Source organism: Pezoporus wallicus, unplaced genomic scaffold (genome assembly GCF_028554395.1).
Source record: "Pezoporus wallicus isolate ANWC-B61680 ecotype Strahan unplaced genomic scaffold, APGP_CSIRO_Pwel_v1 contig_14703, whole genome shotgun sequence".
Lineage (NCBI taxonomy): Eukaryota > Metazoa > Chordata > Aves > Psittaciformes > Psittacidae > Pezoporus > Pezoporus wallicus.
This window is the reverse complement of record NW_026635616.1, coordinates 1,576,902-1,596,143: the sequence shown is the minus strand read 5'-3', so window position 1 is coordinate 1,596,143 and position 19,242 is coordinate 1,576,902. Positions and strand designations below refer to the sequence as shown.

At 41.8% G+C, this 19,242-nt stretch overlaps 1 protein-coding gene across 11 annotated transcripts in view; it reads left to right on the top strand.

Moving 5' to 3' along the window:
- RPS6KC1 (ribosomal protein S6 kinase C1) overlaps positions 1–19,242 on the top strand; it is a 91,589-nt gene that overhangs the window by 59,475 nt on the left and 12,872 nt on the right. For 10 of the 11 annotated variants that reach the window (XR_008970593.1, XM_057397048.1, XM_057397044.1 and 7 more), the window contains 4 exons: positions 1,960–2,007; positions 3,550–3,682; positions 12,254–13,831; positions 14,103–14,192. Coding sequence is in view for 10 of the 11 variants with exons in the window: in XM_057397048.1 (XP_057253031.1) it covers positions 1,960–2,007; positions 3,550–3,682; positions 12,254–13,831; positions 14,103–14,192 (1,849 nt within the window). In the remaining variant the exon portion in view is untranslated. The remainder of the gene's footprint in view (positions 1–1,959; positions 2,008–3,549; positions 3,683–12,253; positions 13,832–14,102; positions 14,193–19,242) is intronic. The other variant, XM_057397047.1, reaches the window with a different exon arrangement.

Genomic DNA, 19,242 nt, shown 5'->3' with positions numbered 1-19,242 from the left:
ATAATCATTTAGCCAACACCTGTTTGGGAGATATTGACAGTCAAAGGGCACATTTGGAGAAAAAAAATCACATATGTTCTCGTATTTATTGCCTCAATGTGAACAGTGGCTAGTTACAAACAAACTTGGGAGGAGAAGGAAAGTGACTGTAAGCGCATAGTCCTTTCCGAACCCTTTTGGTCTTCTTTTGGCACCTCTTGTGAAGTGGCTTTTCTTTTTTCTCCTGTTATTTTGGTTTTCTTTCTTGGTTGGTTGGGTTTGGTTTTAATTTTAACACCTTCTGGTTAAGCAAGGGTAACAAAACCGGTTTTACAGTTATGTATTCCCCTGGTTTCCGCTGTGTCTGGAAGGCCCAGGTAAGAGCCCTGAGAAGCTGTTCAGCAAGCAGTGGCCTGGGGACATTTGCCTTTTGTTTTACCATATCCTTGACATGAAAATTCTGTGTCATTGTCAAAAAAAGTCCCAGAAACACCAGCTTCTGTTGATTTATTTATTTTTTCCAGAAGAGATAGAACAGCTTTTAAATGTGGGTTCAACCCTAGTAAAAAAGGATATCTTTGAGATGGAGTGCAGCCCTGCTCTGAGACCTCCTCTCCTGATGAATCCAGCACTTTGTTACACCAGACATGTCATTCCCCTGCAAGAAAGCTTTTTTTGGTGCGAGATGGCTTGGTCTTCACTGCATCCTATTGACTTGGAGTTGCTGCATCTTGTATACTGAACTCAAAAGTCTTTCAACCCTAGTGCTGGCATTTGCAGCCGCTTAGGTGTTTGATGTTTTGAAGCCTAAATGTTTTGGTTTGACTGTGAGTGTTTAGGCTAGAACTTTACAACATCTATTGTAAATAAACAACATCTATTGTAAATCCTTGCTGCTGGAGGAGGGTTGTGCTTGTGCTGCTGCTGCTGTGGCTGTCTTGCAGCTGGTGCTTTTCAAGTGCATCTGTGTTCTTGGAGTTTGAAAACAATTCCTGAGCAGGGTGATTCCAAGAAGGAGATGCCGGGGGTTCCAGCTCCCTACAGATGCCGTTTCCCAAATATGTATATTTTTGTTTTCAGCGCATAAATAAATGGAGCTTGCTAAGAGGGTAGTTGCTCTTTAATACTTCGCTCATTGGTGCTGTGTTTGAAGTGCTTTCAGTAGAGGTGATGCACTGTGAACAGAAACGCACGCTCTCTGCAGCTGGTGGTGTTCTCCTCTCTGCAGCAAACCCATCCACTCTTTTCTCCCTAAATAAATCCACTTTATTTTGTTGCTGGTGTTGTTACGTTAATACCAATTTACAGCAGCACAAGGGGACTTCCTTGCAGCAATTTCTGTTATGGCTTACGAGTGCTGCAAAATGAAAACACCAGTGGAGAAATGAGACAGCAGTGACTACACAGGTGATAAAAGCATTCTTGTGTGGCCAGCTTCTAGCTTAGCTTCCTGGAAAGCAGTTATGTAACCACCCTGAGGAAAAAAACCCGAAACAACCCACGAAAGCCCACTCTGGTAACCCACTGGCCGGCAACCCATTTGATTTAGGGGAAGCCTGATGGGGGGAAAAAGTGATGCACTAGGAAAGTAGGTACAGTGAGGACTTCAGCACAGTGACATAGGTACTGCTCTGTGAAGGTTGCTGTTTGTGCTTCATTGTGTTGCTACCACTGCATTTCTATAAAGTGGGTTCTGCTAGATTATTGCTATAATTATGAAGTGCTCATTCTTTCTGTTACCAAGTTAGCTGATTGGAAATTGGGGCACATTCTGTTAGCTCTCTAGGGATCTATATCCTCAATCATATTTCTCTTCTAACAAAAGGCTGGTTAACAAATATATGCCACAGGGCTTTAGACTGTTTGTGTTTTAATGATTACTTATAGCTTCCTTTCTAATGTTGAATATTCTTAATTGAAGAACTGTGTTTTGTTAACTTACGTGAATCTTAAATATTTCTCTGAATACTTTTTGCTTAGGTTTTGCTTGTGATGGACACTAGAACGCAGCAGACTTTTATACTGAAGGTGGGTAAAGTCTTTTATTGCTCCTCTAAACAGTTTGGCCTCCTAAATTACACAAAGATCCATTTGCATCTAAGGTATAGTGTTATCCCTGTGTTATATGATGTTAATATATGCGTCCCTATTAAGCCCACTGGTATTTTTGTATTTGGCGTTCAGCTGCTTTCCCTTCCTTTCTTTTTAGTGTCTCTAGTGCCCAGATGTGCTATTTAGTCACTTGAGTTGCTGCTGGTTATTGAGGCCAACACCTTAGCAGGCTTCAGTAAAGAATCACTGCGCTGCAGGGCTTGCATCTGTAAAGCCCTGTGTCTCAGGACATGTGCAGGCTGCTGCTGAAGGTGAAAATTCTCCTTAGCCCAAGTACATCCGCAACACTTTATGTTTGGTCTTCTCTTGGCTGAAGAATATGAGATTGGCTGAAGTAGATTCTGGATGAAATGGACGACTGGTCTTATTCAGAATTGCTTTCCTATGTTTTACATCAATAGGCTGTGAAAACGGAGTTTAATGTTACTGAACGATGAGATGAATGAATAGTTTATTGGTCAGGATGACATTTTTCACCTTACTCTTGTGTTTCAGAAAGCGCTCAGATCAAGATCACAATATGCTCAGAGCAGCTGTGATGCTGAGCATTAGTTTAGTAGGAGCATTGTTACCGTGGCCATTATTTCAGGCTCCCCCTGACAGGAATTCCACTGCTGATGGGAGAAAGGGCTGAAAAGCTGCTGTCCCAAACACAGCGCTGTAATTGGATATTAACGTTTTGTAACTTCAGGTCTGGCTTACAACCCTGCCTTAACATTGTGCATCTGGCCTTGTATGTGCAGGGTACAGAAAAACCTGTTTGTTCCTCAGAAAGGATTATTAGTGAAGATCGTGTATTAGAAGCTCACTCTGTCTACTGGCAGATAGGGTAACATTGAATTTCCCATTTAACTGCTTATGTTTATCAATATTGTAATAGGTCACACTATTGACTTAATTTTTTTCCCCCTCTTTCTCTCTCCCCTCCCTTTCTCCCTCCCACATCAATTTTTTCACTTCTGGCAACTTCATCTCTGTGCTACCTCCCCAAAAATCATTACCTCTCAAGGAGACTAATCCTTCCTTTCCTTTTTGTTGTGGTGCTGCAATGGAAACGTGAGGGTTACCTGTAAGGCTGAGGCACTCTTTTGTCTGTAGAACTTGGATTTGTTTTTTGGTAATAGTGTCTTTTGGTCACACACAAAAATCAAATTTTAAAGAAAGGTCACAGGGAAATAACTGAGTGTCATCCTGATGACTTAGTTTGAGAGAGATTCTAATAAAAACATTGACCCATGTAATTGATTTTAATGGCAGCTTTGTGCCATCTTCTGTTCTCTGGAAACGCGCCAGATGCCATCAGCACAGCCTCGGGGGACCGAGGGGCATAGAGCAGCAGATGAGTGGTTTCTCTGAAGCCCAGAGTAACTCGGATAGATTAGTTTGGTTGATAAACACAGAGCACAGCAGGCTCCAAAGGCAACTGAGGGTACAACTGACCTTTTTGTTCTCTGTCAGGGTCTAAGGAAAAGTAGTGAGTACAGCAGGAGCAGAACGACCATCATCCCCCGCTGCGTGCCCAACATGGTGTGTCTGCACAAGTACATCATCTCCGAGGAGTCTGTCTTCCTCGTGTTACAGCATGCAGAAGGTTTGTCTCTCGTTTAAGTATATTGTTGGAAAGAGTCAAAGGTTTAAGTTTTAATCAATGGAACATTTCATTATCAAATTAATCTCTTGTGCATCCAATTAAAACATATTTAGTGTGCCTAGGAGATGTCGTGTAAGACACCCCACTCCCATCCTCTGTCTCCCTCCCTGTTTCCCCCTCATTCTGCAGCGGATCTGATTCCTCTTTCAAATGGCCTCAAATCCTGGTGGGTTACTTGAATTGTAGCAATATTGAAAGCTTCCAACTGTTTATTTTCTACAGGAGATGGAGTGCTTTGACTGCAGCAGCTATCTGCAGTATTTACAGTCGTCTCTCAGAACTAAAGTCTTTGGCTACTGTTGTAAACTTTGGCTAGTAAATCTTTTCAGCATCTTATAGTTAAAATGGCAAGTATTTACACAGGAATTTAGTAACTCTCTGCTAAAAACCATGAACATTTGCCCATTGGTTAATATTGCATAGTTATTCTGGTCTGGATTGCTAAGAAAATAGCTACTGGCATCACATGGGAGTTCAAAGCAGAACCACGGAGTTGTGCCTTCAAACCATCTCTAAAATTCCTGTTAAATGTACAGGGAACAGGTGGCACAAAATAATTGCATTTTGATTTTTTTTGTCTAACACCTGGATTTAAATATTCCCTAAATGTAATTATCCGTACATGTTTAGAATGAGTGCAGAATATAAATCTGGGAACTGCTAATAGTTCCCTTTTAGGAGATGTTAGTAACTCAGAGTGGATGATGTGAAGGAACTAAGCTAACTGATAAAGAAGGTAATTTTATTATATTGAATATTATTTCTTCCCCCCCCCCCCCCCCCCCAATACCTTAGATTTTGGCTTTTTCGTGAACAATTTGTCACATGAGGCCAGTTAAAGTTCACTTTGCAACGTGAATGACTGTTCCTACTAAGTGTGACTTCATTTTGCCATGGCCAGTGATGCATGAAGAAAAGCCTCACATTACAGTACTGCCTGATGGTGATCTCGAGGGTGTACAGTGCTGCTCTGTGCAATGCTGCTTTCCTTGAGGTGTGTGTAATTCAGCAGAATAACTTGGAGGCTCTCACCTGAACTGTAATCTCCACATAAGGTGGTACAGTTTGTTCAGAGAAATAAGGTTTAAAGAAGTCCCAAACAAACCCCAAACCAAACAAAAACGCCACCCTCAACCCGTGTCAGATACAAACTGCTTAAGGCTGGCATAGTCAAAGGGTAAGAGGCAGGATAAAATGATAATTCCTAGTATTTCTGCAGTTTCTGAAGATCTACAGTTTTGCTCTTCAGGAAGAACAGGACAGATGGATAACTGGGTGAAGAAGTAGTAGAATCTGGGTGGACTGGTGGTCAAATGGAGAGAACAGAAGTTTTAAGGAAGGCTTTAATGTGACCAGTGACAGAGGTGATCTCCTGGAAGTGATAATTGCGACAATAGTGAGAAAAAATGAGACATTGCATGATGGGAGCTCTTCTGTTTAAGAACTGAAACCTCAGCTTAACATTTGGGATGGATGGAGTGTTGTGCTTAAAAAGGAATGACTCTCTCCTAGCCGTCATGGTCACAAATCCAGTGAAATGTGCTTCACCTGAATGACTTGCTGTTACCAACATCGGCTGTAACACGTTTTGAGTTCTGTGGGGGAAGGATTTTTAATTTACTGAGTGCCTTCTAAATCAGGTTAGTGCAACACTGGCTGTGTGCAGCACCTCAGGCCACTGGTTTGTTTTGCCAACAGTGAAGGTGGTGTCTGTCAAACATCCTCCTCTTGGCTGTCCAGGCAGCAAGCACGTACTGGGAGGCAGCTGCAGCTCATGCTGTCTTTCTCCCCACTGTTGGTCAAAGCTGTGCAAGCGAAGACATGGCAGGGACATGGGTTATTTTGAGCTGGGGTTGAGAGAGGAGGTGTGATGAGATATAAATGCTTTCTACAGGGAGAGCTCTGAAGCAGGATATGGGGTAGGGATTGTGGAAAGAACTGGGAAGCAGTGCAGAGAGGATGCAGGACTGTGCTGGGGAAGAAGAGGAGAGCTGCAGGGACCAGAAGGGATTTTGATGTGGGTGAGGGCTGTTGTTAGTAATACATGATACAAGGGTTCACTTGACTTGGACACTTACATGTACAAGTTACAAACTGCATAGGGTTTTCCCTCATTTTCTGGTAAAACAGCCAGCAGTTTGGAAATGGATTCACCTCTATCCTTGTTTACAAGCCATTCACAAATGATGATGTGCTATAAGGACTTTTCCCTGATGATTAGGGAATTAGTAAGGTTAATTATTTAAGGGTAGTTCCCTGCTTTCATGAATTTGCTGTCAGGGCTCCGAACAGGCAGAAGGAAAGCAAAAGGAGTGATATATTCTGTTCTACAGAGGGATAGCTAGGGTACAAAGTGGTAAATTGCCCAAGAATGCATATAACAAGTGTATTGCAAATATAGGGGCTGATCCCGGATCCATAACTGGGGCAATAGTTTTGTGTTCCTTCTAGAACTGCATGAGCTGTGCACCTGACCCTGTCCCAGGAGACTGATGCTGGAATGATTCAGGAGAAGAGCTTCATTTTCTAGCTCTACATGAATAAAGCATAAATAAAAATAGTTATGCTATTATATGTTTTATACATTATATACATTGTTATGCTTTATTATATGCAGGGACTAGTCTTGCTCACCCCACTCATGGTCTTGAGTCTTGAGTCTTTTGCTAGTAGCACTCATTCTTTAAATTACAAGGGTAATTGTAAGGGTAATTGAAGGGATGCCGTCCAGAGGGACCTTGACACGCTTGAGAGGCGGCCAGTGCCAGCCTCATGAAGTTCAACCAACCCAAGTGCAAGGCCCTACAGATGGGTAGGGGCAATCCCAGGCACAGCTACAGGTTGGGCGGAGAATTGATTCAGAGCAGCCCTGCGGAGAAGGACTTGGGGGTGTTGGTTGAAACTGCCCATGTGCTGGGCTGCATCAAAAGCAGTGTGAGCAGCAGGTTGAGGGAAGTGATCCTGCCCCTCTACTCTGCTCTTGTTAGCCCCCACTTGCAGCACTGTGTGCAGTGCTGGTGTCTTAAACATAACAAGGACATGGAGCTGGTGGAGCAAGTCCAGAGGAGGCCACGAGGATGCTCAGGGGCTGCAGCACCTCCGTATGGAGACAGGCTGAGAACATTGGGGCTGTTCAGCCTGGAGAAGAGAAGCTGTGTGGAGACCTCAGAGCAGCTTCCAGTGTCTGAAGGGGGCTACAAGGATGCTGGAGAGGGACTCTGCATCAGGCACTGTAGAGATAGGACAAAAGGGTGATGGTTTCGAACTGAAACGGGGGAAGTTCAGGGTTGATCTAAGGCAGAAGTTCTTCCCTGTGAGGGTGCTGAAGTGCTGGCACAGGGTGCCCAGAGATGTGGCTGCTCTATCCCTGACAGTGTTCAAGGCCAGGCTGGACATGGCTTGGAGCAACCTGCTCTAGGGTGAGACATCCCTGCACGTGGCAGAGGATTGGAACTGCATGATCTTAAGGTCCTTTCCAGCCCAAGCCATTCTATGATTCTATGCCACTGCATGCTTGAAATTGGGTGAGTGAGGTCTTGGATTCTCTTACACACTTTTCTCATGGCCATAGATGGAGGCTTCAGCAGTGTCACAGAAGCATGGAAGTCCATGAAGTTATCTTATAGCTTTGTTGGAAAACACTTGGCAAATTCCAGTGTGGTAGAGAGCCAATCTCATGTTAATAAGGCCTCACTTCTTCTTGGCACTACCAACTCCAGAAATTTTAGAAACAGATGCTTCAAAAATAGGCTCGGGGGCTTCCACGGGACATCAAAGTTTAAGTGGCTGTTAGAAGCTGTCAAATCTCTTTAAGCATGAGCAAGCTGGAGTTCCTATCAATCTGGAGAGCACTCAAGAAACTTCATGCTGAAGAGGCTTGCTGCATGCAGGAAATGAGAGATAACACCGTGTTAGTGTTCTGGCTTGCAGAGCTGGGCATTTGTCCTTAGGGGAGGAGATGGTACTAGCTGTAGGTTTTCAACAGCACTCAGAAAACATAGGAAAGGTGATACGGTCCCTGGCAAGTGTCTTTTTCAGGAGGCTGCTTTGAAATAATGGCTTTTTCTCAACGTGCATTGGGAAGTGGGAGCTTTGCCTGAATTAGCAAACTTTGTTTCAGAGATTCACCAGCAGCCATGTATGTAAGAGTCTGGTGTTAGTAACTACTGTCAGGTTAGAGATTTGGTTGGAGACGAGCTTCAGATTCATGTGCACACTGTGACCCCACTGTGGCTGCCATTGGGATGCTGTGAAATGCTCGTGTATCATGGTAGTGCCTGTGTGTCTGGTTCCCTTTTGGCCTAGAAACTGTACAAGCATAATTTAGTGTAGTCATTGTATAGTAACATCATGAAGTTTACCATGTCCTCACTGAAAAGGAGGGCAGTGATTCTAAGAAAACCATAAGGTGGTTCTTTTTCCAGCAAGGAAGAATATTAATTCACATGAGGTGCATGACTTATGATTGGTACTTCTGGGCACAAACAAATTCTTATGCAGTGATGTAGAGAGCTGGGCCCAGTTTTGGAGAATAATTCAAGCAGTTGTTTTTCAGTACTCTGTATTTCTTCCCTATCCGGTCACAGTTATTGGGAAGCCTGGATTGTTCACTTTGACTTTGGAGTTTCCTAAGCACAGTGGTTACTGCATTCTTAGCTGCATTCCGGTTCTGCAGGAATTGGAGTATATTGTTCTTCAGAGTCAACTCATGGGCCAAGCTAGCAAAAGTCACTGATTTATTCTGGAATATGTCTCCTTAGCCAGCCAGCCGTTCAGGATGTAAAGCTGCAACAGTAAGTGTCTGAGCACTGGCTGAGGAAGAATCCAAGAGATCATCAATTTACCTTGTCAGCTAGAACAAAAACGTGTTTAGGAGGCTAAATTTGCTGATCTGTTAGGTTTCATTTTATCCTATGGTATGCACTATAAAGTCTTTGCATCTTCTTGTCTGGAAATGTGGTGAAGTCAATTCTAATAAGTAATTTTTCATTGAATAACTGCAGAAGAACGTAGAACTTGGTGGTTTTCATGTGCTAATCAAGCCAGACAGTGTGAGCTAGGTTGGCTGTAGTTCATGGTCGAAGAAAATACTGCTTAGTTAATACTGTACTTCTGAAGTCATATTAAACACTAATAAACTTCAGCTTAAAGCAGTAGCTTTTATAGTTATTTGTTATGTTAGACCATCTGACAATGACTGAAGCTTACTTGTGTGGACTGATTTCTGTGATTTTACTTTTTACAGATTCCTGATACTGTATTAGCATGGCTTGCTAATGGGTTTTCTTGATCTTACCCAGCACATGGGGAGAGGGGGAAAGATGATTAGTATGTCATTCATAAAGGCATAATTATATACCCAGATACAAATATCACTCTTGTTTGACCCTGGATTGGACTTTCTCAGAAAGGAACGAAATTGTTGTTTTTCACTATAGAACACAATTATTGAACAGCATTTATTTACGTGTTTCTGCTTGACCAGGAGGCCAGACTTGAAATGTTTGTATGTAAACAGATTTGGATGCAATAATGTTTTTGTTTGCTTTTACTTGCTTTTCACTCAGAATTGCAGTTGCAGGAAGTTGTCATTTCCACTGTGATTTTTAAGTCCAAGTGATTATAAAGGCAGTTTCTTTTAATATAAAGGTAAGATGATACATTTACAAATAGCAAATGAGTCGCTGTTGCAAGTTCTGTCTGTTTTCAGAGGTGTCGGGTGAATGCCTGAATACTGTAAGGATACAGAGATTTTGTCTCTTGCAAATTTTAAGTTGGCTGAAAACATTGAACGTGCTAAAACACAGAGCCCCTTGACTCTTCCAGTCATTTTTCTGTGGGGTTTTAAAGGACTGATCTCAACACATCTGTTTTCATTCCTTAATCCTTCTTGGGTCTTCTTCTTTCTTAAGCTACACTAGTGGAGGTTGCATGAAATCTTGGATGATGAGAGGCGGAGGGAGCAGAAGGCAGGAGGTGTCCTGGGAGCAGCTTGACCTCTTGATAGGTGAAAAGCTAAGTTGTGCAAGGATAATTCTTGCCCTTTTCATACTGACAGGCAGCCCAGCCACTTCTTACCTTAATATGGGGGTATGAAACGTTTAGGTCGGTGACAGCCTTTCAGGTGTCACATGTAAAAGCACACCAGTAATGACAGGAAGAAAATGCAGCAATAGATCACAGAAGTAAGGTTTTGAGCTTTCTGCATCCCTGAATCAAAGCTCAACCCAGCTTTCCATCAGAAAGATGTTTTCTTACTGTTTGCGTCTGAAGAAGCGGTAATGCTAATATTTGCATTAAAGCTGTGCCTGGAGGCTGAGGTGCTGCTGTGCCAGGCCCTGCCCAAAGCTGCAGTTATGTGGGTCATGTTCTCTGAACACCCTTTGAAACCTGAGATTTGTGTCTTCACAAGACATTTGTGAAGCACAAATAATAACCACTAGTAATATGAAGATGGAATTATTTAGCATCTACTTGTACTAATAAATATAATGCAGGTGGGATGGGGAAGACTGTGTTTTATGAAATGCAGTGGTTTATGGTTGTCAAATGAGATTTTATTGTTTGGAAAGAGCCTGAATAATTCAATGCTCAGTTAATAAACTGGGCAAAGTTGGTTTTGCCCAGTTTACTGTTTGCTTAAAGTAATTATAGTGTTTGCTAAAACTAATCTAATTGAATAAAACTTTCAGTTCGCTTACTTTAAGAAAATCAGTTGGTCACAGATGAAAGTGTGGAAAAGAGAAGAAAATCTTTCCCAGATCTATAAAAACACATATATTGTTGCTCTTCCTCATTCTCTTTTCTGTTGTTTTCTGTCCTTGCCATTCCATAGCAAAAGCATGAATAAATATACAAATGTAATATCAGAGAAAGAATTGTTGATAATTGTGGAATGACCAGCTTTTATTTTTACCAGATCAGTTGAAACCCAGGAATTCTGAACTCCTGTGCAAGCTGCAGGGCTCAGAAGGCACCACAGTGCCCCAGCTTTGCCTTTGCGCGGCTGTAGGGCTGTGTAACGTCTTGTATTCAAGGCAAGAAGCCCTGGTTTAAGAGTCTGCATGGACTCGCTGCTTCTCAGAGAAGCAGGGTCCTGCTCCTTGGGCTCTTCTGGCAGGGCCAGGGCCCTTGGTCTCTTAGAATTCCCTCTTATTTTTAGTATATGTGGTTTCATCACAACCAGCAAGATTGGGTTATTTTCTCCCTTCAAAACCAAGTCTTGTCTTAGCCAGGGGGATGGAGGGCAAGAAAACCCCACATTCAGTGGGATCAGTGAATCAGTCAGATTCATTTTTTAAGCCTCAAGGTTTTGTGCCTTTGGTAAGTGAGTCTTGAAATACCTGGGAATATACAGAAACCTGTTCGTAGGCAATGAAAAATACTTTTATTGTACTTTTTAGGGGAATTTTCCTGATACAAAGAGTGTCTAAAAGTAACTGTTAAAGACTGTATTTTGGAAAAATAGAAAACTCTGTTTTATCCAAATAAGGAAAAAAATAAGGAAAATCAATCAGAATTTTACAGCTGCTCAGTGGGGTGGATACTTGTTTTTATTATTATTTTACAAAGATTTTGTTAGAACTCCTGCATTTTCCAGGAATTCTGGACAATCTTTTAAACGGAAATGTCTTGACTTTGCATTTTTCCATAGGTTGTCAAGGGTGGCTTTTTAGCTTTAGGCCGAACGCTTTGGCATGTGCAGGATATGCAGTAACATCTCAGTTTGTTTTGTGCAAATTATGCTTTTTAGTCTGTAAGCTTTTTTATCTGTACAATATTTGGAAACAGAGAGAGTCCTATTTTGTAGTTTTAAAATACAACTGTTGCCTTTGAAGCTGTAGCTTTAGAGTATTTGAGGTGAAGGAACTGCTTTGCCAGTGTAACTTTTGATATTGATAAATCCTTGTGTAGTGCAGCAAGGCGCAAAAGCTTGAGTTCTGAAGTTAAAGGGAGAAATAACACCCATATTTAACTAGCAAAACCATCTCTTCAGAGAGAGAATATCCTGCTAATATGAGGTAATTCCCTTCCTCTTACCAAACTTGCTAATTAGTTTTTAATCCATCTCCCCTAATGTTGCTCAGGAGCTTGGAGCTGCGATACAGAAGTATTCAGTACAGGCAGACCTGGCAATGGATACTAAGCCATTTACTAAACCGTTTGATCTTCCTGAGTTTTTCCTTTCTTTTGAGACAGCAGATGGAGAGTAGTGACCACCGTGCAACTTGAGGCAGACTCTAAAAGGAGCCTTTACTGAAGTTAGGAACAAAAGGCAGCTTCATCTCAGATGCGGCTCTTTAAATATTTATGCAATAATACAAATCTGCTCGAAAAGCAAGTTGTGGTCCCTGTAAGTACTTCCTCCTGAGGCGCTGGATCCAGCGTGCTCTGTGGGCATAAGGATGCAGCGTATTGTGACAATGAAGTTATTTTCCTGTTCCACAATGAAACTGATCCTGTTGTGAGTGAAACTAAGAGATTTTCTCTCCTCTCCCTCTTCTCTTGCAGGAGGAAAACTGTGGTCTTATGTCAGTAAGTTCTTAAACAGGAGTCCTGAGGAAAGCTTTGAAATCCCTGAAGCCAGAACATCCAGTGCAACTAAAATTCACCTGGAGCAGCCAACACCTAGTCCTAAAGAAATTGGCAGCAGCACTGATTCCAGAGAAAGCTGTGGGGAGAGCGTGCTAAAGGTGGTCCCACTGAAGAACAGCCTAACGCCGAGCTCTCAGGATGACAGCAGCAACCAGGAAGATGGCCAAGAGAGTTCCAAGTGGATGGACTCGGGATCCAGCTCAGAGGAAGAGTGCACTACTAGTTATTTAACATTATGCAATGAATATGGGCAAGAAAAAATTGATTCTGGCTCTCTAAATGAGGAACCAGTGATTAAACTGGAGAGCGAAGGTCTAAATCCCAAAGAGAGAAGTTGCTTACCGAAACGCAGTGTTGTTGGCAGCGAGAGTTTCACCTCTCAGATTGCATCTCAGGAACGAAAGCTTTTCATTGAGGATAGTGAGTCAGAAATAGCTAGCCCTACTAGGATATTGGACTCGTTAACTAAATCAAAGAACAGCCCCATGGAACTCTTCAGGATAGACAGCAAAGACAGCACGAGTGAGCTCCTGGGGCTTGATTTTGGAGAAAAATTCTATAACCTGAAATCAGAGCCCTTGAAGCCGTTGTTTTCTGTCCCAGATCATGACAGAAGCTTGGATGCCCTAGAAAGCAAAATGGGTGTGAAAGCTCATGACACTGTAAGCAGGGGTTCGAATGATTCTGTCCCAGTTATCTCCTTTAAGGATGCTGCTTTTGATGATGTAAATAGTGCTGATGAAGGAAGGCCTGATCTCCTAATAAACTTACCTGGTTTGTCTGATGAAACAGAAGAGGCAGCTGTGTCAAGGCCAACAAAGTTTACAAAAACTGACAGGGACGTGTTGGAAGTAAAGTTATTAGAGACCCCTGATGTCTTACAGCTAAATAATTCTGCAGAGCCATGCAGAGCATTTGATCAAGAGCCAAATCATGTGGCACCAGAAGTGGGTGATGCTTCCTGCAAGGAAGCAGATGGACAAAGTGGTGTCACTCAGGGAGCTCTTGGGACTCTCTTTACATCTGACCAAGATGTAGGTAGTTCAGAAGATGGGGATCTGTTTCTAGGGCTTGGAGCCTGCTCCGTAAATGTGACATGTGAAGAAGAAAGTTCGTTTGTTTCCAGCCAGCTCTCGGGGGCTCAAGATGTGAGCTTGGGTTCAGACATACTAAGAAATGAAGCAGTGTTGCTGTTTTCAGATCAAACTGAAGACTTCGGGAAAGAGGAAGCAGACTCAGCTTTGTTACCAGCACCTGAGAGTAAAAAGACAGCACCAAAGAGGGAAGACAAAATCTCAGTAGCAGGGGAGAAGGAAATACATCAGATTTTCCAGGACCTGGACGAAAGATTAGCGATAACCTCCAGGTTTTATATCCCAGAGGACTGTATTCAAAGATGGGCAGCTGAAATGGTTGTAGCCCTTGATGCTTTACATAGAGAAGGAATTGTGTGCCGTGATTTGAACCCAAACAACATCTTATTGAATGATAGAGGTCAGGAACTTTTGCAAATGCATTTCTTTTTATTCGCTGTTGCTTCCAATTAACTGAGTAGGCGTTTTATCTTGTAATTAGTATCTTCATTTCCTGTCTAGAGCTTCATTATCAGTGCAGCAAATTCACCCCCAGTAATAGCTTCTAGTACTTAATGATGCCATTATTCTTAATGATACTGTTTTTAGCTACAAAAGGAGTAATTACAGTTCACTTCTGCAGAAAATGGAAGGGAAAAATGTTTTGATTTCTCCTGTCGTTTTGTTTTTAGGACACATTCAGCTAACGTATTTTAGCAGGTGGAGGGAGGTTGAAGATTCCTGTGACAACGATGCCATAGAGAGAATGTACTGTGCCCCAGGTTAGAGCAATCACCTACAATGTTTCACTTGGAAAGTAGATGAGCAGCTTTCATTTTCTCACAGAGCCTCTATGGCATAGAGCTTGAGATCATGCAATGTCTGAATTTTCCTTGCCTGAATGTCTTGAAAAGCTGGAGGGCTCATAACTGCTTTATTGTTGAACTGTGGTGGTGTTTGTTAGATCGTTGCCATAAAGAGTAATTGTATTGAATGTCTTGTTTAAGCAACTTTGAGGAATGTTTTGTTTGCTTGCGCTTACTTTCAATAACTTTCAATAACTGAAAAGAGCAAAGAAGGGAAGGGGCAGACTGAAAAGATGATACCGAGAGCCTTAAAAATGCAAAAATTTATGCATGCAAAGGACATGGGGGCAAAACCCCAACATAGCAGTTTGACAACCCCTTACTATGCTCAGAGACGCCTCTGGCATTTCTCATGAGCTACAGTGGGCTTTAAAATAGTTTAGAGAGCTCTTTAGTTTCATCAATCAGGGGTGTGATAAAATCAATATCTCTTGTTTTTTTTATAGCAAGGATGGCACCTGAAACAGAGCCTTCCCTCTTTTTCTAATTTATTTTCTGCTCATGTAGTGATCAGATGACGGCGAAAGCCAAAAAGCAGGTGTTTCTTTAAATATAAAGCTATAAGCAATTTCATAGCTAGCTTAAACCCCTACTCTTTGAGTTAAAGTGAGTACTGGGTGGCTATTTTTCAGTTTCTCTTCTTTATTTGGAATTTGAACTGCCAACATACCCTTTCTGCTGAGCACTCTGAGCTTGGCATGCCGCGAGTCCTCAAGCTCAGTCTCCAGATGGGCTCAGGAGAGGTCAGAATCCAAGTTATCGGCAATGGAAGTTCTGAACTGAGCGTGGCATCAGGTGTTTATTCTGTGACTTGGTCCTGCGACTGAAGCACAGTAAGAAACTGCTCTCTGTGAATAAAAGTGCTAGGATCTCAACAAGGAATTTGAATGCTCTTGAGATAAATAGTAAATAAAGTATTTTCTCTTCAGGTGCCAGTCAAAAAGGCAGGTATGACAGAAAACAATCCTTTTTACCTATCAAAGCAAACCCAGCTCTTGTGTTCCACTCTCACCCCACTTTAATTCAAGAGCAAGAAAATCAGGGGATCCCAGTAGTTCTTGTGGTGGCTAGATAGAGATGTGTCCTGGTTGCCAACATACATGATGTCCTGTTACAAAGTGGCATTTTCCTGCCTCCCTAACCCAGCCTTGAACACAGTGCTCCCTAGTTGAATAGTAGCAAAGACGGGAGTGCAGCCTTCTCCCACCCTGTCATCATTAATGAGCTGGGAAAGTCAAAGCTTAATTTTTCCGTCTTTTAATGAGGATCCAAAGAGAGGCTTTTTTTGCCCCTTAAACCCCAACCAGCCAACTCCTGCAGTAATTAAGTGCATAGGGAGCAACTGAAATCATATTTAGAAGTCCCCAGATGCTAGAACAAAGTTTTCTGCACCATCCTTATTTCCACCTCGCGGTATGGATGTGGTATCCATCCGGGCTCTTCTTGCTTAAGTTGCCTTCTCTCCCTGTCCTGTCCTGAGCTGCACTTTGCTTTGTGTGGCTGTCACTGGTGAGCTGCAAGATTAAGATTTGCAGATGCAAATATTAGATATATGCAAGATGGCTGCATTGATACTGCTCTGGGGTTCTTTCATATTTCTTTATGTTATCTCTGCAAAGTGTACTTTTAGTAGAGCTATTTCATGCTACTTTTTGCATAGGAGAGTAATGCTTGGTGTAATTTAGCAATATAAAATGTATTTTTGGAGCCAAGTGTCATTCTATTGTGAGCAGTGATTTAGTACCTGTACCTTTGATGATGATGTGTGGTGGAGTCCAAAGTAGCTTTATAGTGCCACTCCTGATGGTAAATCTTGCTCTAGAACTTCTGTTCAGTATTAAAAATATAATCATGTTAGGGCCTTTCTGCTTTCTGGTATTACAGAAAAAACCCTTATTTGGATGATCATTTTTCATTTTAAGGAGTGTGCCATGTCCCTGGAAACCTATGTTTCCCCATTATCCTGAGAGCGTTGCTTCTCAACCTGCTGCTTGGAATAAGGAGTTTGAAATGATACTTATGCTTTAGTTCAGTGCATTAAGAGAAATGGGCAAGTGGGTTATAGTTTTGTAGAGGTGAGCAAGTAATCTTTACAAAATTTCATCACGTATCATAATACAACACAGTGACTAAATAAAGTGACTCAAAGTGAGTCCTTACCTTGCTCTGAATTTTCCTGGTGTTTCCAGTATTGTGTGCTGTGTCTCCCTACCTCAGGTGCTGAGCCTTCCGTCTCCTTTTCCCTCCTAACTGAAGGATGCAGTGAAACTTGGCTTGTAAAATGTTGTCACTGTGTATAGCTTGGTGTGAGTTTGGGATAGACAGGATTTAGGCATAGTAATGTACATGTTACGTGATTGCAATGTTTTGTTATTTAAATGCACTTGTTAAGAGTATGTAAGAAAGGGAAGATGCTTAGCTGGTGTTTGAGACTCGGAGCAGATGATGAGTCTTGGGATGCAGTTCTTTTTCTGCATTGATTTTTGAGGAGCAAGTTTTGGAGGCAGAAAAAAGGAGGATGAGTGTGAAATTTAAACAGATTGCAGGAGATGCTCAATTTAAAACAGGGAGGAAACTTGCTGTATTACGTGAATGTTGTAAAGATGTATTTGAAGCAATTTGATCTTTTTAATTGATAAGGTTTCAGGTGTTAATTCTTTACAGCACAAGTTATAAAGTGCTTAGCAGTGAAGTGCCTCAGGACATATTTAAATATTAAGTTGCTTTATTGGTTGCATGTAAACGTGGAATCTGAATTCTACAATTTATGTATCTGAATCTAATTCCTGGAGGGGTGTAGGGATAGTAATGTATTAATGGTGAAGCTTTTCACACCCAGGGGTGAACAGAGGTCCACCTACGTGGAGCTTGCTTGCAGCATGTGGGATTTTGTATTTGAGGCTTTTAGAACCCCAGGTTGTAACCTTGTATTAATGCAAAATGAGGCAGTATTGGAACAGAAACAGTGATCAGGTCCTCGCCGTGGTGAAGAGCAAGGGCTTGCTCAGCGCTTGGTAATGTATGAGAAGCAGAGAAGCAATGGGACTGCGTGTGTAGAAAAGAGATTATTCGGTGTGCATGTATAAAATAATGGCACAAATGCAAACATTGTAAATGGAGAAGTGTCAAAAAGATGAGGGAAGAGATAGTTTAAAAAGCTGCATACCGTTCCCTGCTAGCAATGTAATTAATTTTGTATGAAATAGCTATTGTCATTTTATATCGTGCATAAATTAAAAGCAGGGCTAAATCTGTGGCAGGAGGTGGCACTTTTCCACTACAGACGGCAGATGGCATTGTACCATTAATGGATTTTGCTGTTGCACTTGCTGGCTCTAATTCGCCTAACTTCATCTAAGAACTGGAGACGGGAGATGTGATTTATTTGTAACGATTTGCATATCGACAATTGTACTCACAGCTCTGAGTCGGGGGGTGTTATAGTGCTGTTGAAGCTGCTGGTAAAGCTGGAGAACTCTCTTTACTCCTGCATAGTTCTACTCAATTAAAAATAAACTTCACGCTGAACCAGCTACTGCAACAACAAAGCTATCTGCAGACGCTTAAAAGTAGCGCCTGTGCTATACTTTGATTAATGGCCAAACTAAATCTTTGCTGTTCACCTATGATAAGTCAAATGTTGTTTCTCTAACCCACAAGGGAAATGATGGATTATAAATCATCCCCTATAAACTCAACACCACTTCAAGTAAAACTGTGGGGGGTTTGGCCAAGAGGAACCTATTTGCTTTTAAAGAAGAATTAAGCACTTGTAACTGTGAATTTCTGCTGCGTAAATGCAGTTCAGGTGACTAATGTGAGGTTTATGTGGTTTATTTCTTTAACTTTTCTCCTCTTTATAGCAATTTTGTTTGCTGAATATTTTCAAGAGTGCTGAGCAGCTGATGTCTGAACACAAAGTTATTAGCAGATCAGATGAGAATGATTCACTTCTGTTTAAACAGCCCTTTGCTCTCCATGCCCCCCGAGAACTCTTATCACGTATTTGTCCAAAAAAACCCCACAAAAACTAACAGAAATTCCCTCGCATTATTCACCTGCCTGGTGGCTGATGGTATCAGCAACCTAGCTCTTTATCTCTTGGTTAATGTGCCTTGGTATTCTGAAGGGGGGGAAAATTCTGGTAACAGATTCAATTCACAGGGGCAGAAACTTGAGCAAATGCCAGCCTAGCAGGGGGGCCATTATTCTGCTCTATAAATAAGTTTAAAAAAGAAACAAACACACGCACGAACCTGTGAATCAACATGTTTTGGTCTAATTGAGGGAAAAGCAAGATAGATGAATTTTGAAATGCAAATGATCACCTTCTGTTATTGAAGTGTCGGTTTTGCCAACTTTGTGATCTTAAATATAAAGAGTCATTACCTTTTAAATGGAGTAATAATTGTATTCTGTTCTTGATAGTCAGGGGGGTTAAAAATCAAATAGTTAACTTTGTTAAAAAGTCCCTTCATGGCATGCTTAATGCCTGCGAGAGAGAGAAAATTGTCTACAGCCTAGTCAGGTCTGTCTTCAAGTAAAACATTAAGTTGAGCATTTACTCATAAAGAGAAATCCTTTCGGTTCTTTCTCCATCTCACCAGTGAAGTGTCGTGCTGTAGAAGCAGCTTTCTGTTCTAACATCTTGTGCAAATACGCCGTGCGAATGAGATGTTCTATTTACACTCACAGAGTTCTCTTTCCAGCAGCAGGGATGCATTCTGTCGCATCCCTGTACTGCTTTCAGAGGATGAGATCTCGGAACTGGGCAGCCTCTGGAGTCTTTCTTGCTTGCTTTCTTCTCCAAACAATGAGTTTTCACCAGACTGTGTTCACTAAAAACTGGAGGTGTGCTTGTTGAGATCATAAAGCCAAAGAGAGCTTAGCTTCGTAGAAAATGTAAGTAGGAAACTGGCCATCAGTAATGCATCATATTATTCTGATGCTTTCAGGAGCTGTGCAC